The sequence below is a fragment of the Arvicanthis niloticus genome, chromosome 4 (assembly GCF_011762505.2).
Source record: "Arvicanthis niloticus isolate mArvNil1 chromosome 4, mArvNil1.pat.X, whole genome shotgun sequence".
Classification (NCBI taxonomy): domain Eukaryota; kingdom Metazoa; phylum Chordata; class Mammalia; order Rodentia; family Muridae; genus Arvicanthis; species Arvicanthis niloticus.
In genome coordinates this window covers 86,741,207-86,767,052 of record NC_047661.1, presented here as the reverse complement: position 1 = coordinate 86,767,052, position 25,846 = coordinate 86,741,207, and the positions used below count along the sequence as shown (strand labels likewise).

At 46.5% G+C, this 25,846-nt stretch overlaps 1 protein-coding gene across 2 annotated transcripts; it reads left to right on the top strand.

Annotated features, from left to right (window-relative positions):
- Positions 1-4,835: 4,835 nt before the first annotated feature.
- Positions 4,836-24,345, top strand: Strip1 (striatin interacting protein 1). Of its 2 annotated transcripts, none has more exons than XM_034499972.2 (21): positions 4,836-5,046; positions 8,298-8,367; positions 9,072-9,146; positions 9,472-9,606; positions 9,695-9,815; positions 10,822-10,890; positions 11,896-12,002; positions 12,114-12,241; positions 14,670-14,852; positions 15,248-15,465; positions 16,514-16,579; positions 16,680-16,743; positions 17,606-17,677; positions 18,173-18,247; positions 18,432-18,529; positions 19,857-19,983; positions 20,185-20,285; positions 20,963-21,029; positions 21,470-21,574; positions 22,061-22,265; positions 23,425-24,345. In XM_034499972.2, exons 1-21 carry the CDS (start codon positions 4,867-4,869, stop codon positions 23,670-23,672), a joined length of 2,514 nt encoding a protein of 837 aa, XP_034355863.1. In that variant the 5' UTR covers positions 4,836-4,866; the 3' UTR covers positions 23,673-24,345. The 2 variants fall into 2 exon arrangements, with proteins under 2 accessions (XP_034355863.1, XP_034355864.1); XM_034499973.2 differs by having other exon boundaries at positions 4,838-5,046; positions 22,061-22,225.
- The last annotated feature ends 1,501 nt before the right edge of the window (positions 24,346-25,846 follow it).

The following is a 25,846-nucleotide window of genomic DNA, read 5'->3' as shown; positions in this document are numbered from 1 at the left end:
ACTGTGGATGCAACATGACAAGCTTACACACTCCTATCACCAAATTTCTGCCACCATAGATTGTACTCTTCAACTGTGAGTCAAAACAAACCCTCCCTCCCTCCCTCCCTCCCTCCCTTCCTCCTTCCCTCCTTCCCTCCTTCCCTCCTTCCCTCCTTCCCTCTTTCCTTCCCTCTTTCTCTTCCTTTTTTCCTTCCTCACTTCCTTCAGATGATTTTGTTTGGTAATTTGTCACAGCAGTAAGAAGAGTGACAAACAAGGACTTAGCGACTTTGAACAAGAGCATATTGTTGGAGCTGGGAAGGAGCTGCTTTAAGCTCCTGTGGGCAGTTCCTGAAGCAGCTGCAGAGTGCCAGGCTTCTTTTGAGAGGCACCTGCAGGCAGAGAGGTCTTGCTGGGCCTCTTCCCTAAGTGGAAAATACTTCCTGACTCCGGGGCAGGAAGTCCTCACAGCTCTGTGTGAGGCCTTTCTATTCTCTCCACTTTTCCTTCAGCTCCCATGGGAACGTTCTTGCTGGATGACCTTCTTGTTGAGCAGCTCTGAGTCCTGCCAGGCTTCTCCCTTTCCCTGTCCAGAATTCTAGTCGTTTGAGCTTTAGGTCCCACTGTTTTTGAGAGACACAGGAGTCCCCAGAACTAATTACAAATAGACTGGATCTTTTATGTGTTCAGCTGTGATTTGGGAGCGTTCGTCCCAGTCACTCACTTAAATAAAGTCTAAGGACTCCACAAAACCGGCTGCTAGAAGACAAATGTAATGTAAATCTCCTTTTATTTTTATCCTAAAAACAAAATTTCAAAGCTAAAAAAAAAATCAGCAAAAGCAAGTGCACAAAATAAAACACAAATTTAGAAAGCGAACAAGGGTCTTGGAATGTATCTCAGTTGTCAAGTGCTTTCTGAGCATGGATGAGGTCTGGTGTTTAGTCTTCACTGAATAACAACCAACAAGAAGCATAAAAACTAACAACACACACACACAAACACACACATATGCACACACACACACATACACCAAGCACAGACACACACATTCACAGGGCATAAGAAAAACAGCTTACTTCTGTGTTTTAAGATATAAATCTTCTACCTCACCATCTCTAGGACCTGAGGTATCCTGAAGAATTTAGGACTCAGGAAGAGTAGAGGGGTTGAAAAAGATGGGGCAGGGGCTTCCAAAACAGAATGAATGTTCTTAAATCTTCCAAGTTTTCCCCAGAGAGCCTCGTAAGAAACTCTCTTTATTGTGAATAACCTTAACTTATTCCACCTGTCAGGAGCATGGCTTTGGTCTAACTGTTCTGTAATAGTGAGTTTGGTACAATTACTCCTGCCTAAAGGCTGAAGAATTTGAGTAAGAGCTCTGTGACTTGTGTTTGCATCTGTCAATATGTTTATAGATTTTTGTGTGTGCTATCCTCCTATCTCCTTAAAAAACTTGTAAGAGAGGCCTACTGAGTTAGCTTAAACCAAAAAGCTTTTATGTAACTGAGTAGTCCTAAAACTCTCAGGAAACGAGAATCAACCCAAAACTTTAAGATTCTGAGTAATCTTTCTTAAAAACACTGTTGGATTAGGAGAGGGATTTTGCAGTTGGGTGTGGTAGTGCATACTTGAGCCCAGCTCTAAGGAGGCCAAGACAGGAGAATCACAAGTTCGAATGCAGCCTGGAGCACATAGTGAGTTCCAAGCCAGCCTGAGCTACCAATCATGGCTTTATCTCAAAATCAAAACAAAAACAAACAAAATCCCAGTAAAATAGGGGGGGAAAAAGGATTTTATTTTAGAGTTGTATTAAATGTAATCCAGGCATAGGACTTTGACTCCATTTAGGTTTCCTAAATGGTAAATCCATATAATTTCAGTCATGGAGTTTATGAGAATGAGATGATTTTTAAGTGATTGAATTGGTAAACCAACTACAATTGTTACAAACAAGTAAATGATTAGACAAAATTACATAAACAAAAATGTCAGCTATGATTGTTGTATAATATGTCTACTTACAAATAATTTCCTAAGCTGGGTTTGGTGGCTCACACGCATACAGGCTATTTCCTAGTGAAAGGAGAGGCTGAAGGACATCGTCTAAAAACAAACAGACCTAACCTAAAGTGATAGAGAAAGTTGTAGAGAGAGAAAGAGAGAGATCAAACAAAGCTTAAATGCACTTAGTATACTTGTTTTAAAATAAGCTTTATTATAAAAAATGCACTGATTCAAAAAGTAGAATTTGGTCTCATTTCTGTCATCATAGCAAAGTTTTCCTGCAGATTTAAGGAACAAAGGTTGAGTAATACTGCCTGCTCCTTGGCAAAACTGGCCTGATAGCTTGCTTTAAAATGTTCCCAGCCTTACAGGTAAGTAAAGAACATCACTTTCTGGCACTCCTGAGAACTCACGACTATTTGGGAGATCCCCCAAGGCAGAAGAATTCAGCCAAATCAAAGTCTGACCTGGATGATGGCTTGTCTTCCTATCCTTGAGGGGCTTTCAAAGTTCTTTCTGTGATCTGGGAGGTTGCTCAGTTAATAGAGACTTTGTCATGCTTGAGGCCCTGGATCACACACACACACACACACACACACACACACACACACACACCCCTAGCCTCACATTCCTTATGAAGAATTCCAGCAAATACATAATTAACAGTGAGCCCATGGACGGATCACCGCCAGGCTACATTTCTGTAAACAACCAGGCCACATTTAGTCTTGCCTGATTATCTTTAAAAATGGGGGAGACTGGTATACAAGGCACAGGGTTTAATTTCAATTCCAGTAACAGGCACAAAGTTATTCCATCAAACTACACTCCCGTATCTGTAACCCATGTGTTTAAGGCCAAAATGTTGGCTTTTGGATCTCTATTAGTTCCGGCTCTATCACCGGTCTCAATATACCCAACAAAGAGACAGATGAAGGAGGAGGGGGGAGGAGGAGGAGGAGGAGGAGGAGAAAGAAGAGGAGGAGGAAGAAAAAGAGGAGGAGGAAGAGGAGAAAGAACGAAGAGGAGGAGGAAGAGAAACAAAAACCAGAAAGATTTTCATCGATGTGCACATTGGAAAGAGAAACAGATAAAGGGTTTACTGCCCCCAAGTCTGTCTTTGGGGGAACTTTAGATTTAAATAGAAGAAGAATTGAGTTTGGGGGCGAGAGGTAGGAATAATCAAGCAGACCTGGTCAAGTGTGGTCTGGTTGATCATCCTCTCTGTGTTGGTTCTACGAGATGGTAGAAGTCCTTTTTGCTTGAGGGGACAAGCTGGTTCTCAGGAGGTGATTCTTTCTCCTCCAGGGTGAACATGCCATTATAGAAAGAGCTGTCACCTGGGGATGCTTTGCCCTGTGAGGCTTTGCCACTCCTGATGACTAGAGGGTTGAGGCCAGTGACTAAGAATTTTTGACATGCTTCTTGGAGAGGAAGGTCTCTGGATAGAGGACACTATAAAAAGTGACAGTAAAAACATCTTGGTTACTCCTATGTGTTTGGCACTCAGACATGAAGGAGAATGAGGTAAGATGCCACAGTTTTTGGACAATTGCTCCTTGAGTAAATTCAGAAGTGAGCAGGTAATTCAGAGTATATGAGACAGCTACAAAACAAAGGCAGAAAAGCAGGAAGTTAATGCTTTTTGCAAGAGCCATTTCTAAGTGATTATTAAATACACCCCCACCTCCCCCATGATTTCTGTTATAGTTTCATTTTCTGTTTTATTTATTCATTTGTTTGTCTCCCCCATGTGAATGTAAACTCCACGAAGACCGGGATTCTATTTTTGTTCATTATTATATTCTTAAAGTATTTATCAGTGGTTTGGGGACAGATACAAGTCCACAGTATCACCCTCAGCCCCACAAGGAGTTCCCCTAATCTTTTAGGAACATCAACTCAGGCCAAACCAGAATTCCAAATTTGGTTTTTTGACTGTGTAGGGGTTTTTTGTTTGCCTGCATCTATGTCTTTGCACTATGTGTATGCCTCAAACCATAATTTGTGTCTTCAATGCAGAAAAGAACTTCAAGAGTATTCATTATGAAGCAGACTTGGGGCTTGCAGTAAAGATAATCTAATATAAACTTTAGGTTGAGGGTTAGAAGAAAGAAAAGTGCTAAAAGGAAAGGAAGTAAGATATCCATCCCCGAGTGTGGGGATGGTCTCCTGAAGGAAGCCTTCACTGCCTTAGTGTTAGCCATACATACCAGTTTGAGGGCTCTCAAGTTATAAGGCTAAGAAATCTCCACTCCGCCCCTGTGCATTTTGTCTCTTTTGAGAAGTAAGACTATTAATGTGTTTCTAGAGGTGCCTTGGACAGAATTATAATCTGATAAAGTAAATTCAGGTGTCTCTAGGGTTGCACAAGGTATTTCTTACAGAGTCCTACAGACTTTTCAGTTGTAAGGTGGGAGGAGAAAAGCCATAATCAGTTGTTAATTGTACAGAAATTCTTTGCTAGTAAAACTCTTCAACTAGAGCCATGAGTAAGGGATTCCTTTCTCTACTGATGTCTCCCTAATGTCCCCTTTCATCCTGCCTCACCTTGAATAGGGAGGGTCGTGAGGACAGGCAAAGCGATGATATAGGCAACTAAACTCACTAAGGTGTTATGTCTCACAGAGAAAAAGACACCTAAAGGGGTTCCTGTGAGCCCAACCGCACGGCTCTGGCTTAGTTCCACGGGAAACAGGGAGGAGAAGCCAAATGACAAAGAAGGGAAAGACCTTGGGAGGTGATTGGCAGTAACGGCTTTCAACACACGCAGCCACACTGAACATGGCGATTGGGGAAATTTCCTGGAGGAAATCACGCGAGAGTTGCCTGACGGAGGCCGTCCGCGAATTGAGCCGGGGGTGTGGAGCAGCCAAGATGGAGCCGGCAGTCGCCGGTCCCGGCCCTCTGATTGTGAACAACAAGCAGCCCCAGCCGCCACCTCCGCCACCGCCTGCCACCGCACAGCCTCCTCCCGGGCCGCCGAGGGCCGCCGGAGGCCTCCTGCCGGGGGGCAAAGCCCGCGAGTTCAACCGCAACCAACGCAAAGACTCCGAGGTCAGAGCTGCAGGGGGGCGAGGCTGGCACGGGGCGGGTGGCAGAGGGGGTCCCGGGCCCGGGGCGGCATCCGGGCCCAGCCGGGCTTCCGGATGGCTTGACACGGGGCTGGGAGCTGTCAGTTTACCGAAAACCGTGTAGTTAGCGAGGCTGGCAGCCGCCACGGCCCCGGAGAGAAAAGCCCGGAGCCCTGTCACAAACTCTGATGCGGCCAGGGGAGAAGGTCCTGGAGCCGGGGACAGCGGGTCTGCTCCCGGGGGCGTGGCCTGAGGCACAGCCCCCCTGGGGTGCAGAATCGGTGGTCTGCTTGATTGTTAGCCCCTCATCACTTCCGGTCTCTAATCTTGGGAGGATGGTGGGCGACGTTAGTTGGCAGCGAAGGGACTCAGGAGAGTTTAGCGAGCGCTTAAAACAGAGCTTCTCTCTCTAGTGCTGCTCGGCCCCAGATTGGGAGTAGCAGAGAGGGCATATTGTGGCTTCCCTCCCAATTTTAGTCAGTGAAGGATCAAACCACCGCCAGACATTGCAAAGTATTTTGGTACGCCCAGTGAGCCCAGTTGCCGAGCTGTTAAGGATCAGAAGTACACAAAGGGCGCGGGATTCTCCTTGCTAGTGAGCTGTGATTCCCTTTGCCCGCGCAGTCTGGAGCTATTCACCTCGCCCCAAGTTAAAATTCCTCCCACTGCTTCCGTTTGCAGAATTCATGAATGAACACACACCCGTCGTCGTCGTCGCAGCATTTCAGGGCTTCTTAATCAGCACATTCATTCCCAGAGCGCTTACTACGCAATCTCCTCCACCTGAGACAACTTCCAGTGTGATGATCAGCTAGGCACTTACCGAGAGGGAATTCCTCCAATCCAAATTTGATGCTCCAGCTCGTACCAGAGACTAAAGACTTTAAACCTCTGAAATCAGTTCCCTTAAAACATTGTTTGTTGTTGTTGCAGGCTCAAATTCTTGATAACACATGTCACAGATAAGCAAGCCCGGAGTAGAGAGGATAAGCTTAGCTTGGCTTTTTTGAAAAAGATGGACCTTTTAGGACCTTTTTATTGTGGAATGATGGGTGATCAGTGGCTACTTCTCAGTGATCTCTCAAATATGGAGGAATATGGAAGTTAAGTTTGTGAGACCTTTAGTGACCAGACTTGTCCAGTTTTTCTGAAGAGGACCCTGAGAATTGAACTACACCCCCAACTTTCTTTTTTAAATGTTTGAGTAGGCTGGAGAGATGGTTCAGTGGTTACAAGCACTTGCTGCTCTCTCAGAGGATCCCCATCCTCCATGTTGGGCAGCTCACAACTGCCTATAACCCCAGCTCCTAGGGATGCAGTACTGTTCTTCTGACCTCCATGGGCACGTGTATGTACACATGCATATACACACAGATAGACACACAAGTACGTCTTAAAAAAATGTTAGGGATGGTGAGATGGCTCAGCAGGTAAAGAAGTTTTAAATTTTCCTAAGAAGCCACAAAAATAGTCAGATAAATACCCTTTCATGCATTTTATTTTGTTTGTTGTTAGTTTGTTTGGGGTTTTTTGTTTTTGTTTTTGAGACAGGGTTTCTTTGTGTAGCTTTGGCTGTCCTAGAACTCTACTCTGTAGGTGGGGCTGACCTCAAACTCAACAGAGATTCATCTGCCTCTGTCTCTTGAGTGCTAGGATTAGAGGTGTGCACCATTGCCCAAACTTATTATTTTGTGGTGCTGAGAATCAAATTCAGAGCCTTGTGCAAGGTGGGCAAACACCGGGCTGCTGAGGTCTAGCTTCTGCTTCTATTACATATTTTAATTTCTCTTCCTACCCTTTAATTTCACTGGGTTCAACATTTGGAAGGCCCATCAAATCGATCTGCCTCCTTGCACTGGAGGTGCTGATGCTTGCACACGCCTCTGGTGACAGCTGAAGTCAGTAGTTTGGGGATCTGATCAGTGCCTAGAGCACAAGGAGGCTGACATTGGAGGAGAGCTCAGTATGTGCCAAATAAACTTTATTAGTCCTCAAAACTAGCCAAGGCAGCAGAGCATGCTTCCAGTCTCAACTTGTAGGAAGCTGAGCAAGAAGGATCAGAGTTCAAGGCCAACCTGGCTGCACAGTGAAACCTTGTCTGTACATAAATACATTGGGAGGGGCTAAGAAATGGTGATGGATTTGGTGGTGAATAAGATCACAATGCATTGCATAATGGGTATGAAACTCAAAAGAGAAAGAAAGAAGATCTTAAGCAAAGTTCCAAGCAGATTTTTGTCATTCCCATTCCGTAAATGAAGCTCAACCTCAGTAAAGTGAGCAACTATTGATTTTATTTGTATTTTAATGGTACTGGAACTTGAACCCAGGGCCCTACACATTAGGTAATAATTTTACCATAAACTCAGTAGCTTATGAAAGTGTCCATTAGTATCCATGAATAAGGAGCAGAGTTATTGTTTGTGGGTTTATTATGTCATTTTGCCAGAGGTCATTATCTATTTGAAGGTTTTTCCTGGCCCCACCCTCCATCTCACTCACCCCCCCTCAACCAAACCAACTGAGAATTAAGCCCAGGGTCTAGCACATACTGGCAAGGTGTCCTACACTGAACTGTACCCTGTGGCCTTCCAGTCCATTAGTCAGGACCGGGCTTACCCTTTTTATCTTGATGCTCCTTTCTTCCCAGTACAAGGCTTCCAAGATGGCGTGTTCTCCGGAATCACCTGTCCCTAACAGATTCTCTGCTGTGTGTGGGAGGGAGGCCAATCTGTTCCATTTCTGCTTTCTCTGTCAGTTCTCACTGAAAATTGAGATGGGGCAGGGCGCCTGAGGGTTTCAATACTCATTTTATCCTTAGCTGTTCAGAGTCCACAGTTCAGAAAGAAGTGAAACTCCCACATATGCAGTACTGTATGGAGTGGTTGGTTACTGCACAAAGTAGATAGAAGTTTTGTGTTTATTATTGAACAGGTATGTAGTGGATATCAATGGTAAGTAAAAAAAGAGTTCCTGTTCTGAGGAACTTGCCATCTTATGGAGAGGAGGATGAAAGAAAAATAAATTCAGGGAATAATTGTAGTGCAGAGTGGGTGCTTTGAAGGTGAAATACAGGGTGCTGGACAGGGCATAAATAGGACTTCCATTAGTCCAGAAGACAAAATATTGTGATAAAATATCCATAAAAAGTCACGAAGTGCAGTCTCTGAGGCATGTGTGTTTACCCTTAAACACTCAAGAGGATCATTTTGTGACGTTCTTTCCGTTCACCAGGGTTATTCTGAGTCTCCAGACCTGGAGTTTGAGTATGCCGACACAGACAAGTGGGCTGCAGAGCTCGCAGGTAAAGACAAACAGACCTTTGTATTATTTGACAGGAATTTTGACTGGGTTCCTAAGAAGATTAAGACTGGCTGTTTTCCTAGTTATTCCTATTAATGATATTTAAAACATAAAGTTAGCTATTTAACTTGGACTGTGTATCTGGAAATTTGAGATTGTCCTTTATTTCCATGAAGACTCTGGTTTGGACTCAGCTGAATTGCTTAGCTCCCAGTCCCATGTAAGGCAGTCAGTTAGTGGTCCTCATTGATATACCAACTGGACAGTGATCTCTCACACACGAGTAAGTCGTGGGAATGCTAGCAACTGTGCTTGAATCTTGGCACATCTGTGGTTGCTACTGTTGTTGATGGAGAGTGTGAGGTCAGCTTGAGCTGCTCTCCCGTCTTCACAATCCTAACTCAGGAAATGACACTAAAGACGTATATTCAGGGTGATGGTCAGCCTCTGGTACAGTACAGTCTGATGCACATCTTACTAGAAATGCCCAGATGTATGTTCCACTGACATTGCAGTGGCCAGTGTTATCTCTTCAAGCGAATCAGAACACTAAGGCCTTCCTCACTCAGTAATTAGAAGAGTAGTCTGAGAATCACTGTGACTCAGGCGGGAATAGAGGTGGGGCTGGGATGGAAAGCCTGACTTTGTCTGCTGCGTGTGAGGCCTGATGTGGAGTGTGGTGATAGGAGACTTTGCTCTTTTCAGAGCTTTACAGCTATACAGAAGGACCAGAATTCATGATGAATCGAAAATGCTTTGAGGAGGACTTCCAGATCCATGGTAAGATCATTTCCCTCACTTCTTGGTTCCTTGTCCCATCAGGACAGCACAGGACTTCTCTTCATTGTCTAACTGATCTAAGCCATGCAGGAATATGAAAAAATAGTTGTGCTACTTGTTTAAGGCCAGACATGACATGTAGAGTGGGCCTTCTGGGCATTCTGATGGGAATTCCAATTTACAGAACAGCAGTGTGACCTTACCTCTTATGAAGGAGTAACTTGTCCTTCTGGTCCTGTGACTGTCCTGATTTGAAAGATTAATACAGTCCATTCCATTGTGAGGAATTGTGTGGGCTCAATTCTAAGTGTCTCTTGTTCTGCAGTGACAGACAAGAAGTGGACTGAGCTGGATACCAACCAGCACCGTACCCATGCCATGAGGCTTCTGGATGGCTTGGAAGTCACTGCCCGAGAGAAAAGACTCAAGGTGGCCCGAGCAATTCTCTATGTTGCCCAAGGTACTGTGCCAATGTCCCCTGGGCCTCTGCCAGTGATAATGCCTAGTTGTGTCTGGAGGGCCCAGTAAGCTCTGCCCTGTGTTTACAGGAACCTTTGGAGAGTGCAGCTCAGAGGCAGAAGTGCAATTCTGGATGCGCTACAACATCTTTCTGCTCCTGGAGGTGGGCACGTTCAATGCCTTGGTGGAGCTTCTGAACATGGAAATAGAGTGAGCACTTCTATTGAGGGGCTACGCAGGGAAGGAAGTGGTGGGAAGTGGGCTCGAGCTATAGAGCTAACATTTGAGACAGGTAAATAGGCCACTTAAGCTGAAGGGTCTGTTCCAGGAAGTATGGAGCATACAGGGTTGAGTAATGGAGCACCTACTTAATGATTCCTTAGAAAATAATATAATAGAGAGAGGAATGAGAAAATAAAATGATAGAGAAGGGTGAGAGGTTCCCATGTTGATAGAAAGTCATGAGGGGTTCTTGTGCTGACTGCACACACTCTGTAATGCTGGGCCGTTGGTACCTGGGCAGATCCTGCCCAGGCCCAAAACACACCCCTCCCCCCAAAGGAAACTTCTTGTCTTAAACTCTTTGATCCTGTGAACCCCCTCTATATATTCCCTTCAGCAGAACACCAAGCCGAACTCTGACATGTAGGAACAGCAAAGCTTGTTGCCCTGGTCCTTTGTCTCATGGGCTGGTCAGCTACTGCTCATTTAAGGATAACAGCAGCCACCATAAATAAGGAAGTTTGCTATAAGTCAGAGGCCAGCCTGGTCTACATAGTGAGTTTCAGGGTAGCCAGAGCTTCTTAGTGAGACCATATCCAAAACCAAACAAAATTAAAACAAAATGAATATAGTAGTAAGTGAAAATGCTCACCAGTACTACATCTTCAGGGAGAACTCAGTGATGTTCTCGGACGTTATGTATTCTGATTCATGTTACTGAGGCAGTGCTGTTTTCACCCTGATTTTGTAGGTGAGGCAACTAGACACAGGGAAGTTGGCTCTACTTTGTCCACATATTAAATGTTAGAGCCAGCATTCACACTTGGAAACTTGACAGCCTAGTCCAGGGCTTGAATTCTTAACCACAGTGGTGTCCTAAGGTCTCGAGTGGAGCCTAAACACGCACAGCATCGTGTTGCCTGATGGGACAGTACTGTCAAGGGCGTCACTTCCCTCCCTCGCCCTGTCAAGCTGATTCAGATCTCTCCTGCAGTAACAGTGCCGCATGCAGCAGTGCAGTGAGGAAGCCTGCCATCTCCCTGGCTGACAGCACAGACCTGAGGTGAGATGAGCTACAAGCCTGATACCCTGAGCCAGAAAGTGAGCAGGGCAGAGCATTTCTTAGCCATGTGTGCGTTGCTTTTGCACACATTAATCAGCTCAAGTGATAGGCTCACTGGGAGTCATTAGTAGGCTTTGATGAGGTCTTAGGGGAGGGGGGCGACCTGGAAAATCCAGAGGAAATCTAGGATCAGGCCTCTTATAGACCTGCTGAGAAGCTGGCTGTAGAGTACCTTATGTGTAGAGAAACCCAGGACCTTGCCCCTGGGCTCCCACCACCCATGTGTACAACCCCCATCTACACTGGGTTATTCCGACAGTGCTTCATGGCTGCACAGAAATAGCAGCTGCCAAACAGTGGGCTCATCTCTCCATGTCTCAGGGCTGAAGTCTGGTTTTGGAGTCTGAGCTGCGGCTCTCCTCCCAGTAGTCAAGGTCTCTGCATTTCACCTCCTGTGTCCACTCCACTGCTCGGCTCTGCCCCCATTTCTGGAACCCTGCCTTGCTTTGACCTTAGTAGCTTACTCTAAGTAGTATTGTTCTCCTTTCCAGGAGGCTTAGGACAGTGAATTCTTTAGGCCGTTCTTGTTCATATTTGTCAGCTTTGAGTAAGCTCCTTTTAAAAGCTGGAGATACAGAGTGAGTTATGGTCTGGGACGAAAGATTCGAACATCTCACTACTCTTCAGGGTCTCAGGTATCATTTCTTTTCTTGGGTTTCTCTGTATTACAGCCATCCCCTACCACACGCACAGATGTTTACATCTTAGCCAGGAAGTGAGAAAGCCCAGAGGCTCCTCCCTCACATTTTTGTTTGTTTGAGACTGTCTTCATACATGACCTAGGCTAGCCTAGAGCTCACTATGTAGCCCAGGCTGACCTGAAACTTGAGACCCTCCTGCCTCAGGTTTCTAAGACCTGGTATTACAAGCATGCACTACCATTCCTGGCTGAGCATGCTCCTGGTCCCCTGTCTTACTCTATTATGAGCTGGTTCTTGTACTCAGGGTCCTGCTCAACATCATGTACCTGATTGTGGAGACTGTTCACCAGGATTGTGACAGTGACAAGGCCGAGTGGAGAACAATGCGACAGACCTTCAGAGCTGAGCTGGGTAAGACCCTGGGGATGCTCTCTTAAGGCCTTGCTTGGGAGCTGAGACTGGAGGGCTTTGGCTGGGTCCTGTTGCTGCCTGGGGTCCTGATTATCTTTGAGTCACTTCCAGGTTCCCCTCTGTACAACAATGAGCCATTTGCCATCATGCTGTTTGGGATGGTGACCAAATTTTGCAGTGGTCATGCCCCCCACTTCCCCATGAAGAAAGTTCTCTTGCTGCTCTGGAAGACTGTGTTGGTGAGCACCTTCTTGGGGGCACTTGTATGCTAGGATACTGGGAGGAAAGAGACATCTTTATATAGTTGGCTTCTGTACCTGTAGATTCACATTCATATATACATCCAAATACAGGTCATAGAATGAGGTTTGCATCTGTATTGACTGTATGAATCTTGTTATTGTTCCCTAACTAGTGTGCCAATAATTTATGTACCATTAGGTTATTAGACATAATTTAGGGATGATTTCACGCTTGCATAAGGTTGTGCATAGGTTAAACACAAGTACCATTCTGTCTAATGAGGGATGTGATGTCTACCTGTGGGAGATGGGTGAGGGAAAATTCAGAGCCAGTCTCCCATGGATAATGATGAATATCTACATTTCTTTCTGAATACTGAATTATGTGAAAATGTAGCTACTTGGTTGTATTTGTTTAGTGGTGTTGCAGACTGGACCTAGGACCTCGCTGTGCATGCTAGGCCAACAGATCTCACTGAGCTACATCGCTGGAGCTCTTTTTGTTTTTTTAATTTATTTATTTTAATTTTATGTGCACTGGTGTTTTCTGTGTGAAGGTGCCAGATCCCCTGGAACCTGAGTTACAGACAGGTGTGAGCTGCCATGTAGGTGCTGGGAACTGAGCCATCTCTCCAGCTCACCCACTGGAGCTCTTTTTCACTTTTTATTTATTTGCTTATTTCCTGTGCATGTGGGTATGCATTTGGTGTATGTGTGGTATGTGCACACACTTGTGTAGCTGCACAGAGACCAGAGGAGACATCAGTTTCCTGCTGTATCATTCTTGGTTGTATTCCCTTATGACAGGTCTCTAACGGAACCTGGTTCTAGGCTGGCATCCGGCAAGCACTCCCAGAAGTCTCACTGTTTCTACCCAGTTCTGTTGGGGTTATGATCTTACTTGCAGCTCGTCTGGCTTTTTACATGAACACTGGGGACTCAAACTCATATCCTCATCTTTTCAAAACAAGTGCTCTTATCCTTTGAGCCTTTCTCAGTCATTTACTTTTTATTTTGACAGAAGGTCTGGCCTTAAACTTGAAGTATTTCTGCCTCAGGCTTATCAGTATCTGCTACCAGGCTCAGTTTAAAAAAAAAAAGTTTGAGAAAAGAGATGAAAAGGAAATACAGGACGTGGTGGCACACACCTTTAGTCTCAAGACTCAAGAGGCTGAGGCAGGCAAATCTCTGTGAGTCTGAGGCCTTCAAAGGCTACATAGTAATAAGACCTTGTCTCAAAAAAAGCTGGGTGTTGGAGGCAGGCCTTCAAGTGATATTAGATTAACTCCCTGGCTTTTGTTAAAGCCATTTTATCAATCATGCAACAGCTTCACCCTCAGATGAGATGCCTCTTTGGAGACCACTCGCAGACCTATATCTGTAAAGTGGTGTGAGGCAACGAAAATCCACTGGGCAGATGACTTTTGTTACTTGGGTTGTGAGCCTACCCTTGAACATTGTAGCTCTCCAACCCACGAAGATGTCTTTTACAGAAAGCAAAAGTGAGCCTCTAGGTGGTCTGTTTCTTGAGGATGTGATGTGAAATGCACTCTGTTTCTACCCAGGGAGGGAAGGGATACTGGGTGGACTGGCCATCACACTTAGGGCGGGGACATTGTCAGAAACCAAGCCCCAAGCAAGCATGGAGCCCTCTCTCCAGGAGGCTCACTGTGCTCAGTGGCCAGAGCTTAGTGAGTTGAGCGCCTTGCAGGGTGTGTACAGGCTTTATCTTGACCAGACCTGCTGTTTCCTCAGGAAGCCGCACTCAGGCTGAGAGGAAAGCGGAGTTACTCCCGTCAGTGGCGCTGAGCAGCCAGTGACTACAGACTAGAGCCTGGGCCTCTAGTGAGGACTTTAGACTACTTTCTATCTTACTTTAATATATGTAATTTCATTTGAGCTACACACAGTATGTTCTCGTCTTATTGGAAGCTTGACATGTCTAGTTTTGAAGCATTAGTCTGTTGACATTTGAAAGAACTGGCTCTGCTTTGTTTGTTTGGCTGGTTGGTTGGTTGGTTGGTTGGTTTAAAAACATGGTCTCTATATAGCCTTGTCTAGCCTGGAACTTGCTATGTGTACTAGGCTGGACTTAAAATTATGGTGGTCCTCCTTTTGGGGATTATCAGTCTGTGCCACCACACCATGCTCTCCCTGCTTCTTTTTAAAATTAGAGACTGTATCTCACCTATAGAGCTGTGTGTATCATGTGCCAGCTTCTGTCAGCCAGTGTTTCATTCTTCATCCTTTTTCTCCTGTCCCTTATAGAGAGCACTGAACTGTCCTTGAAGGCTTTAGTTTTTATCCAAGTGGCTGTGTGGGTCTCTATAAAGTCCTGAGTTTCCATGATGTCATGCATGCTTTTTAGCATAATGATGTCAAAAAGGACATGGCAACCTAAGCTCTGTACCCCCATTTTATACAGTGCACACTGGGTGGCTTTGAGGAGCTTCAGAGCATGAAGGCTGAGAAGCGCACTCTTCTGGGCCTTCCCCCCCTGCCTGAGGACAGCATCAAGGTGATCCGGAACATGAGGGCTGCCTCCCCACCAGCCTCTGCCTCGGACCTGATTGAGCAGCAGCAGAAGCGGGGCCGACGGGAGCACAAGGTGAGGTAACCAAGGGCCCCAGGCCTCCTGAGAGATCTCAGAGTACATACTCAGGGAGTGGGGTGAGGGCGCATGAGAGATCTCAGAGTACACACTCAGGGAGTGGGTTCAGGGTGCATGATCCCTGGGGCCAGCAGGTTATTAGAAGTCAGCTCTGATCAAGCTGATCAGGAGGAGTGCCTCCACAGAAGGGACACTGTCCCTAGCCTCAGACCCAGTGTATAGTGGCTACTTAACATCATGGCACCTTCTGAGGTGCTGGAGAAGTGACTTGTCACTTCATTCTAGTCCTAACTCCTTCTCCATATTCCCCCACTGTTCTCAAGTCCCCATCTGTCCCTCAGCCACCATCTCATTGGTTGGCTGCTTTTTTCAGCTCTTCCCTGTGCTTTCAGGCTCTGATAAAGCAGGACAATCTAGATGCCTTCAATGAGCGGGATCCCTATAAGGCTGACGACTCTCGGGAGGAGGAAGAGGAGAATGATGATGACAACAGCCTGGAGGGGGAGGCTTTTCCCCTGGAGAGAGACGAGGTGATGCCTCCCCCACTACAGCACCCTCAGACCGACAGACTCACCTGCCCAAAAGGGCTCCCTTGGGCTCCAAAGGTTAGGTGAGTCTCAGAGTTTTAGAATATTCTTGAAGTAGAATATTCTTGAAGTGAGAGCCCTCTTATCCTCAGGCCAGTGCTGGCCTGGAGCCCTCTGCAAGGCTAAGATGACCTTAAATTACCCTGTGCTGTCCTAGGCACTTCTGTGAGGATGGCCTTGTTGATGTCACACAGAGTAACCCTTGTGGGGTTCCTGTGTCAGTAATTTGAACTGGTCAAACTTGATAGTGAACAAAGACAAGGAAAAAAATGAGTATTTAGGCAAATTTATCCCCATTCATCTTGGAGTTGTATGTGAATTTTTATTTAAAAATGATAGATGAAGAGTTTCAAAAAAAACCCCAATGTATTAAACAGTATGCTTGTGTGAGTTTATAGATGGGAAGGTAGCTGGGAATGTTAAAATGGTGTATTGTAGCTGGGCATAGTGGCACATGCCTTTAATCCTAGCACTAGAGAGATAGAGAGAGGCAAATGGATCTCTGTGAGTTCGAGGCTAGCCTGGTCTACAAAGCAAGTCTAGGACAGAGGAACCCTGTCTTGAAAACAAAAATAAAAAAAGAAGTATATTTGATAGGCAGCAGCTTAATAAAGAGATGTGTATATTAACTGATATAAAAGAGGTTGTCATCAGCTTTCTATGTTGTGTTAGAAGAACATAGGACAGGTCATCCTCAAAGCCAAGGTGTTTCTGTTGAGACAAGAAAATGACCTGTTTAAAGTCAGTAGCTTATGTCTCTTACACTTTGTGTTTAAAAGTGTTAAGTATTACTATTGTTTGAATAAGCAATGTTTTTAAGTTTTATATATGTCCCTAATTTTAAGTCAGCTTGGCCATGTGTATTACAGAAATATAAACATACTTTAAATTTATGGACCCAACAAAATTATGTAAAAAACAAAGTAGCCAGAATTCAGATTTTACCCCTTAATGTAAGAGACCTGTCTTGGAATAAGCATCTGGAGATGCTTTGTCTATTAGAACAGAGGCCTGTGACTGGTACACCTTGAAACAGTACTTGATAAAATCTGCCCCTTTCTTGTTTGGTAGAGAGAAAGACATTGAGATGTTCCTTGAATCCAGCCGCAGCAAGTTCATAGGCTACACTCTAGGAAGGTGAGTGTGAGGTCCTTTTGAAGTTCACTCACCTGGCCTTGGGGCAGCGGACTGGTGAGTGGCTCTCTGGGCTCAGCATAAGGCCTTCTTTATTCTCCAGTGACACCAACACAGTGGTGGGGCTGCCAAGGCCAATCCACGAAAGCATCAAGACACTGAAACAAGTAAGTGGTGCTAAGGGAACTTTTGCCTTTGTTTGGTCCCAGGAGATTAAAGTGAGCCTGGGCCAAGGGAGAAGCCTTTCAGGGCTATTGACTGCCAGCAAGAGCCTGGGAAGCTTCTTTTCATAAGTATGACATGGTTACAGATATGTATGTACCAGTCTTTAGAGTTCAAGGAGCCCACGAGTAGCCTTCCCTTTTCCTTAGCCAAGTTCTAAGGAGAGGAGTTGGCAGATGGAGATGATGCTGTCAGCTGTTCATAGAATGGTTGGAGAGCAAGGCGTACGAGCACCATGGTGGGTGTGCTACTAGCATACTTTAGAAACCAAGCAGACTCAGTTACCCCATCCCAGACAGAGCTGGAGGGCAGACAGGACCCAGGCTCTCAGCAGGTGGGCAGGTGGAGTCTCAGACCTGGTTTCCTCTTGTGCTCACTGCTGAGAAGGAGTTGGGGGAGCTGTGGGTGTCAGGATTAGCAGGGAGAAGACACAAGGGTCAGGAGGAGTATCTCCAATGCATCTAAACTTGTAATATTTTTAAGTCCAGTTTTGAAATTGGCAGTACCAGATGGTCTCTGCAGCTAGGCTTTTGAGTATACAGTTACTTTTGCCTCTGATGTCTTTCTTCTGTTATTTTTGCTTCTGAAAGACCTTTCCACTTTATTTTGCTTTTTGCTAACCACTATAGGCTTTTCACAGAGGCTGTCAGAAGTAGGTTGCAGTTTTAAGTTAGGAATCTTTGTTGTGACTTAGCTCTCTCTCAGAAGACCAAAATAAAATCTTGGATCTTTGTCAGGTTGGGGGAGGTATGGCCTAAGAAGAAGGGTGTTTTATCTCAGCACCTTCTCTCCTGCCTCTCTCTTCAGCACAAGTACACATCGATTGCAGAGGTCCAGGCACAGATGGAGGAGGAATACCTTCGCTCTCCTCTCTCAGGGGTGAGTTAAGAGGCCACAAAGTCCCCAACTGCTCTCAGTCTCTGAGCTGGGCCTGGCCCACAAGGCCTCTCCTTGAAGAGATTCCCATCCATATCTTTCTTTCAGTCTGCAAATGGCACCTTGAGCATAAAACTTGATCTCTCTGTGCTTCGTTTCCTACCTGAAAAAGAAGACCAGTGTTAGACTAGTGCCTTCTCTCTTGTTATCTGCTTGTTTATTTGAGATAACATCTATCTGTAGCCCAGATGGCCTCAAACACCTTTCTCGGCCTTACTGGTGCTGGGTTACAGGTATTTGTTAGCATGCATGACTGTGGTACCTTATGAAGAATTAGTTAAAACTATTCTAAGTGACATTCTTGGGATGCCGTATGTTTCACAGCCTACTGTCAGTATCACCAACGTCAGTCTTCACTTTGATACTTAGAGATTCTATTGCAGCCAGTTAGTAAGCTGGTTCAGGAAACTGTAGCCTGAGCATGGTTTTGTGTTAAAGGGAGAAGAGGAAGTTGAACAAGTTCCTGCAGAAACCCTCTATCAAGGCCTGCTCCCCAGCCTGCCTCAGTACATGGTGAGTGCTGTGTCCCAGACCCCTCAGGAAGCTCCTGTGCTGAGACCACGAAGGAGCACCGGCTGGTCTCCTGTACCCTCCAAGGCTCCTGCCACCTGAGGACCCCAGGAGTCCCACTTCTCAGGGCTTCATTATATTTTGGTCCTAGGCTCTGTTGCTCATCTGAGTGGTCTCTTTTTCCCAGATTGCCCTCCTGAAGATCCTACTGGCTGCAGCTCCCACATCAAAAGCCAAAACAGACTCGATCAACATCCTGGCAGATGTTCTGCCTGAGGAGATGCCGTGAGTATCAGTGCTGTGAGTGGAACAGGTGGAAGAGAGGGTGGAGGGGCAGGGCCAGGGGTTTTCAGGTGGGTTTCTCTCCTTGGCCTAACTTTGCTGCAGGTGAAATGTAGGGTATTTCTGATTCAGACAAAGGATTTGATTGGATAAGTTTCACCTGGTAGGTGATGGCTTGGCCTGAATCCCAACACAGACTGTCACTGAGTGAACTTGTAAGTGAATTAGGAATGCCAGTTTTCCTTTGTGAAATAGATGGGCAGTAGACTTTCTCAGAGCCCTTCTTCTAGAGCCATGTGGTTGGCACACCCTGCATGGGATGGGTAGTTCCTGGTCAGTTTGTAACCACCATTGAGCCTGTGCCTTTGTGGGGTTTCTCCTACTGGCTGGTCAGCTGGCAGGCAGAGCCCTGGCAAATGTCTCAGAGGAGAGAATAAAACTCTTAGCTGTTCTTCTTCCCTGGCTGACAGGTCTTTTCATGTAGGAGAACAACCTGAGGTCATATTCTGCATTAAGAAAAGACCCAGGCCCACACCTGATCTACTTGCTTGCCAGGCCTGCCTTGTTCTAAGCTGATCCCCATGTCTGGTGGTGGTGGCCAGGTGAGGGAGAGAGGCAAGGATTGGCTCATACCAGAGGGATGAGAACAGGTTCCAAGAACAGTAGGCCATCTTGATAATTGTAGGAAATATGATCAAATGCCACATTTCTCATGAAAATTTCAGTGAAGAAGTCGTGAATTAAGAAACAGATGTACAGAGGCAGGCGGATTTCTGAGTTCGAGGCCAGCCTGGTCTACAGAGTGAGTTCTAGGACAGCCAGGACTACACAGAGAAACCCTGTCTCAAAAAAAAAAAAAAAAAAAAAAAAAAAAAAAAAAAAAAAAACAAACAAACAAACAAAAAAAAAACAAAAAACAAAAAAAAAAAACCCAAAAAACAAAAAAAAGAAACAGATGTAATCCAGTGCTTCCTAAATGTATCTAACTTCAGCATCCCCCACCCCGCCACTGTAGCGTGAAATTTCCCCACATACTGGTGTTCCACAGAACATACTTTGGGGAACTCAGGGTAATAGAGTGGCCAAAGTTTAGGGAAAGTTTGGAACAGAAGTTCAATTTTGGAGGAGAAGCAGAGAAAGGGACTGAGTATGTATTGGAGGGAAGAAGCTGTTCTCAGCTGGGTCGCTTGGGAGATAGAACCTAAGGCTGACCCCTGAGATGTTTGGATTGTGGGGCTTTGCCAAAGGGTGCTGGAGTCCATCTCCTCTGGAGACACCTAGGAAGGAGGTGCTGTGTGCTGGTCACTCACCCGGGCACTGGTGTTTCTAGCACCACAGTGTTGCAGAGCATGAAGCTGGGTGTGGATGTGAACCGCCACAAAGAGGTCATCGTTAAGGCCATCTCTGCCGTGCTGCTGCTGCTGCTCAAGCACTTTAAGTTGAACCACATCTACCAGGTACCTGGAGGGTCTCTCTGCCTTCTGTGGGCTGCACAGGGCCTCAGGCAGTGCAGCTCCCCCAGCCCCAGAGAATAGGGCTTCACTTCTGAGCCCACTTGAGCTTTGCACAAGTGATCTAACATGAGGGCCTCCAGCCAAGGCTTTTTATCTCTAGCAAGAGAGCAAGGGCTATGCTTATTTTTCTTCTGTTGGTTTCAGTTTGAATACATGGCACAGCACCTGGTATTTGCCAACTGCATCCCTTTGATTTTGAAGTTCTTCAATCAAAACATCATGTCCTACATCACTGCTAAGAACAGGTGATAAGGACCAGAGACCAAGAAAGGGTGGTGTGGACAGGTGGCAGGACTTCCAGCTGTCTCTCCACTATTAAACGGACTTCTTCTTTAAGCATCCATGGGTTAACATTTTGCCAGGCCTCAGGAGACAAAATGAATGACAGTGTGTCAGTTATGGAATTAGCTACTCTAATGACTTTGTGTTTGACCAGGAGGCTCTCATCCTAGGCTCTAGAATTGCCACTTCTATCCTTACCCCCTTTCTACTTCCAGTTCTCTGTACAGAGATTGGCCTTATGCACTGTGAAGCCTTGTCTGATGATTCTTGTATACCCCTAACTTTGTGCCCGCTGTACCCGGTAGCACCTGCTTGTCAGTGTGAGACATCACAAGGGAACTGTCCAGTTAGCTGTGGCCTCCAAGAGGGCTTGGCATAAATCAATTGTCTCGAGCCCCACCTTCCAGATTCATGTTAAGGGGAAAGCTTCAATAGTGTCTCCGCCCCTTACAGTTACTAATTACATTACAAACTCATTCACAGAGGGACTGTACATACCGTCTTGTAGCAGGTATTTCCTCATCTTACAGTCAGGGAAACCAGGTTAGAGCAAGTGGGGTAGATTGCTACATCTGCTTCAGTTCAATCACGGCTGCTCTGGTGAGCACAGTGAGCACCTGGGTCTTTTTGCATTCTGTAGCATTTCCGTCTTGGATTATCCTCACTGCGTGGTGAATGAACTTCCAGAGCTAACTGCAGAGAGTCTGGTGAGTGGCTCAGATCTCCCTGGCTATCCCTTTGATAACACAAAGAGGTATCTTCCAGAAGAGGTCACCTTTGGCTTTTAAAGTACCAGAAATGGCCATAAAACCAGAGAGAGGGATGTTGTGGAGCAGATTGATTGGGGATTGGGTATATCGTTAGTCAGGGAATGTTCTGCAGGGCTGCTGACCTAGAACTTGCCCACTCAAGCTGCCTACATCTTCCCACTGATGTCTGGGGCCTGCTGCCTAGTTTTATGGCTCATGTTTCCTGCAGAAAAAGTCTGAGTCCTGGATGCTCTGTCAGCTTGTGGGTGGAGTTCCCCTTGGGCTGTTAGATGGGCATTCTGTGATAGAATTGTTGAAATCAGTCAAGGCCTTTGCCTGCTGCCACTGAGCAGCCTGGAATCGTGACAGCTGTGTTTGTCTCTGGCTTTTCCCTGCAGGAAGCTGGTGACAACAACCAGTTTTGCTGGAGGAATCTCTTTTCTTGCATCAATCTGCTTCGGATCTTGAACAAGCTAACGAAGTGGAAACACTCAAGGACCATGGTGAGTTGGTGCTGCAGCCAGCTTGGGCATGCTGTGCCCCCCTCCCCTGGGACACAGTCCTCAGGGTGGGGCTTCCCAGGCAATGTCATCCTCATTCAGGTCTGCAGACTTCTGGTTCTCTGATGAGTACAACCAGAAGCTGAAAGAGACTCTCAATCGAAACAAACCCCCAGCCACAGACACTTTCTGGTCCTCCTGATCCTGGGTGGAAATGATAGCTAGGAGCCACCTTAACCCTGGGATGCCCTTGGAACAAGGAGGGCCCATGAGTGTTTAGAAATTAGATTACAGAGTGACCCATAGTTAGGATGACCAACCTTTGTGGTTTGCCTATAGCTCTGCTAGTTTTAGTGCCTTAAGTTCCATGTGCCAGTGAACCAGTGAGTTCAAGAGAAAGTGCATGGCTTGTCGTCCTGTTTGCTACCCCGGAAGTGATAAGTGACCATGGAGTGGCGCTCACACTTACTGCTTTCCGTGGCTGCCCAGATGCTGGTGGTGTTTAAGTCGGCGCCCATCCTGAAGCGGGCTCTGAAGGTGAAGCAGGCCATGATGCAGCTCTACGTGCTGAAGCTGCTCAAGGTGCAGACCAAGTATCTGGGGCGACAATGGCGCAAGAGCAACATGAAGACGATGTCTGCCATCTACCAGAAGGTGCGGCACCGGCTGAACGATGACTGGGCATACGGCAATGGTGAGGCCACATAAGATGCAGGAGTGGGAGAGGGTAGGACCAGGGTCGTCTTGGACTCCTTGCCCGTTTTCTCTGCCCTTAGGCACTGAGCAGGGCCTGGATCTAGTTTTAGTGGCTCTGGGCAAGACTTTGGGAAGGTGCTCAGTATCTGCGTTCATCTGTTTCTCTGTCCCTCCACTCTAAATCCTGCCATTTCTAGAAATTGCCATAAGATTCTGCCCCCTCTTTATCCCTGCAGCTGCCTGCTGGCTGCCTACGTCTAATAGATCCTCAGCGGCTCTGCCTCTGGTGTCTCCCCTCTGTGGGCCTCAGATTTGGCTCCTGTAATCTCTTCAACACACCCATCCTATGCTGTTGCCTCCTGAGTAAAACTCCTGCTCACCTTTCTAGTTCCTATAGGAATGAAACCAAACATTAAGACAGGAAGGGACACTCATTCACTGGCCTGGCCCCATAGTCTGCAGCTTTCTTTTCAAGCCCACTATGTGCTGGTACCCAGTCTCTGTCACACCCAAGACTCCAGGACAGAATATGAACCCTCAGTACCTGCTGAGGATTGCTTCCAGAAGCTGTGTAGATCCCAACAGCCGCAGATGCCCATGCTCCCCAGTGTGCCCTCTGTGCCCGAGAATAGACTGTACAGGGACAGAGGAAACTACACTTGGTCCCTGAGCATCAGCCATGTTGCTCCTGCTTCTGGGCCTCTGTATCCTGTTGGGTATCTACGACATCTTTCTGACATCTTTCCTCAGTCTAGCTGTTGTCTGTCTGGTGTTGCTGTGTTGTGCTGTTGCAGTTACATCACTCTGTAACTATACCTGGCATCTGGGCTCAAGGTGGTCCATGACATTTTGTCATGGAGGTGAGAGAATGAGCAAATGATGGAGTCAGGGATATATCTCTGTCCTCCAGAACCAAGGGGAGACTGGGCTTTAAAAAGAGTTTTCCAGAGCTCTCCCGTCTGTCTACGTGTTTTGGGGGAATGAGTCTCTTTCTCCGACTTCAGGACTTCCTTCTTATATGTGACTGTCCTCTACCGGGGAAGAGTTTCTGTTCATCGTCCTGAGGATGGGGTGATCTCCTGGTTAAAATCATACTTTAACTCTTGGGGAGCTGCTATAGGTATGACTCCTAACTGAGTTTTCCTGCTTTGTCTCAGATCTTGATGCCCGGCCATGGGACTTCCAGGCAGAGGAGTGTGCTCTCCGTGCCAACATCGAACGCTTCAATGCCCGACGCTATGACCGGACCCACAGCAACCCTGACTTCTTGCCAGTGGACAATTGCCTGCAGAGCGTCTTGGGCCAGCGGGTAGATCTTCCTGAGGACTTCCAGATGAACTATGACCTATGGCTAGAAAGAGAGGTCTTCTCTAAGCCCATTTCCTGGGAAGAGCTGTTGCAGTGAGGAGGGCTGAAGAGGACCATGATCTATCTCATACCTGAGGGACTGGCCTCACCATTGCTGCAGTGCTTCTGTTCCCCTCCAGGTGGCAGCACAGCTCCATTGAGTCCTCCACAGCCAGCCCTGGGCCTGGGAGTGAACACAGGTTGGCCTCTGGTTGATTCCCAGTATCCTTTTCAGGAGCAGTCATCTCCAAGCTGGGATCTAGTCTTCCTCCACTTCCCCAGCTTCTACCCTCCTCTCTTGGATATGATGGATTGAAACTCATTTCACAAGTAGCTGGGAAGAGCTGAGATGGGCTTTGCATCCCTTCTCAGCAGCAGCTGTAACTTGAGGTCACACTGACTCCTGAGCAGTTCTGGCATGTCAGTTGGTCAAGAAGGAGGGTTGGCATGAGGGCCAAGAACAGAATCAACGCCTTGGTCGTGCGCTGGGGTATCCCGTGCTGTTCCAGCATCCTGCTGAGTTCTGTTCAGAAGTGATAGATTCCACAGCCTCTGCACCCTGGTTTTGGATGTGGTCAAAGGTGGAGTGAGGCTTCCCGAAGCCAGAGGTGCTGGTTTCCTCTTGATTGCCATGGCCTGTAAATATACAAAACTCAGTGTGATCACTTGTGTCATGGTGGGGTTTTTAATGTGTTTGTGTATTCTGTTTACATTAAAAGAAAGCAAAACTGTCCCTGTTGCCTTGCCTGTAGGTGCAGGTTCTGGGGACCGGGGATGTAGCACAGGTCTACAGTACTTACTTGGCAGGTAAGGAGCCCTGGGTTCCATCTGCAGCACCACATAAGCCAGGCATAGCAGTACACATACTTGTAATCTCACCGCTATTGAGGTGGAAGCAGGCGAATCAGAAGTTCTAGGTCAGCTTGGCTACCTAGTTTAAGTTCAGCCTAGGCTATGTGAGATTCTCTCTTAGAAATATGGCCTGAAAGTTATCAGTTCTCTAAAGTATCTCTTCCCTCCAGCATGATAGACTACCTACCCAGTTAAGCTCTTGCCTGCCTGCCTTCCTGTCTTTCCTACATATTGTAGAGGGAAGGAGGAGTTGGTACTTCGGTTGTCTGCCCATGTCAGTCTGGGATTGCTTTAGGGTTCTGAGTTTGGTGAGGATCAGTGTTCCTGACTAGTGGGCTTGCTGTGGTTTCAGTAGAAACTTCGCGTTTCTCAGGATGACATTCCTTGGCTGTCTTCAGTCAAGCCAGTTAGTGCTAAGTTTAAGTGAAGTCATTTGGTTGGAACTTCATTGGGACAGAGGTGTTTGGGACAAAGAGGAGAGTTGTGTGTTCAGAGCTATAAGGAATCGGTTTCATGGTGAGTGATGGAGAGTGCAGGTGTCTCCCGTGGCTAAGGGAGAAATGAGGGAAATGGTCCTTTTAAGTCCTAGAACCTCGCTTGGCTCAGATAGCAGCCTTGGCCTCTTTTTCTTCAGGCTTAACCTCCTCCCGATTTTAGTGATAGGACTGTTCTTTTTCATAATTCCTAGAAGCTCCCTGTAGGCAACATGTACAAGGTCTTAAATCACTAAGGGGAGAGCCTTGACTGATAAAGGAAATGTTCCAGGGCAAGTCTGTTTTGTTGATATTTAGATACAGTGCCTGCTGGGTCCTCAACCTGCTGAGCCCCGGAATGTGCTTTAATGTGGCAGCATGGTTAATAATAGCCAGGTAGAAGGGTCGGAACATGAAAGTCACATAGTCTTATGGGCTGGAAGTCCCTGACTGGCTCTTTTCCCCAAAGTAGCCTGCATAGGACAGTGGAGTCTCACCACTCCTGTTTGCATGGTGGATCTGCTGCTGCATGCTGGAACTAACAGGAAGGAAGTATAGATGCTAAGATTTCTATCTGAGGAAGGTGGGTTCCACATTCTTAATCCAACATGCATCTAGCTCTCTGAACTTGCTTAGCCTAGTGCTTTGACCTCCGCTTCAAAGACATTTGCTGCTCCTCTTTGCAGACATCCCCAGACTCTCTTCTTCCTTGCAGAAGAAAAACAAAACAAAACCCACAACGCCAGTGAATCAGGGCAGATGCATCCCTTCATCTTTAGATTCAGGTACTGGCCCCAAGGAAGAGAGCAAAGCAGCTTCTCCGACTGTAGCATGTTACTGTCATGTTGCCTTTAGAACCCAGGTCCTTGTGTGTAAACATCTTGGAGACACCCAATTTCTGGCTATT

What these genes read in the sequence shown, in the direction of transcription:
- Strip1 (XM_034499972.2), top strand. Translation starts at nt 4,867, where the DNA reads ATGGAGCCGGCAGTCGCCGGTCCCGGCCCTCTGATTGTGAACAACAAG. An exon ending in AATTCTCTATGTTGCCCAAG is followed by an intron (nt 9,607 to 9,694) that starts GTACTGTGCCAA and finishes CTGTGTTTACAG; the next exon opens with GAACCTTTGGAGAGTGCAGC. An exon ending in TTCGCTCTCCTCTCTCAGGG is followed by an intron (nt 17,678 to 18,172) that starts GTGAGTTAAGAG and finishes TTTGTGTTAAAG; the next exon opens with GGAGAAGAGGAAGTTGAACA.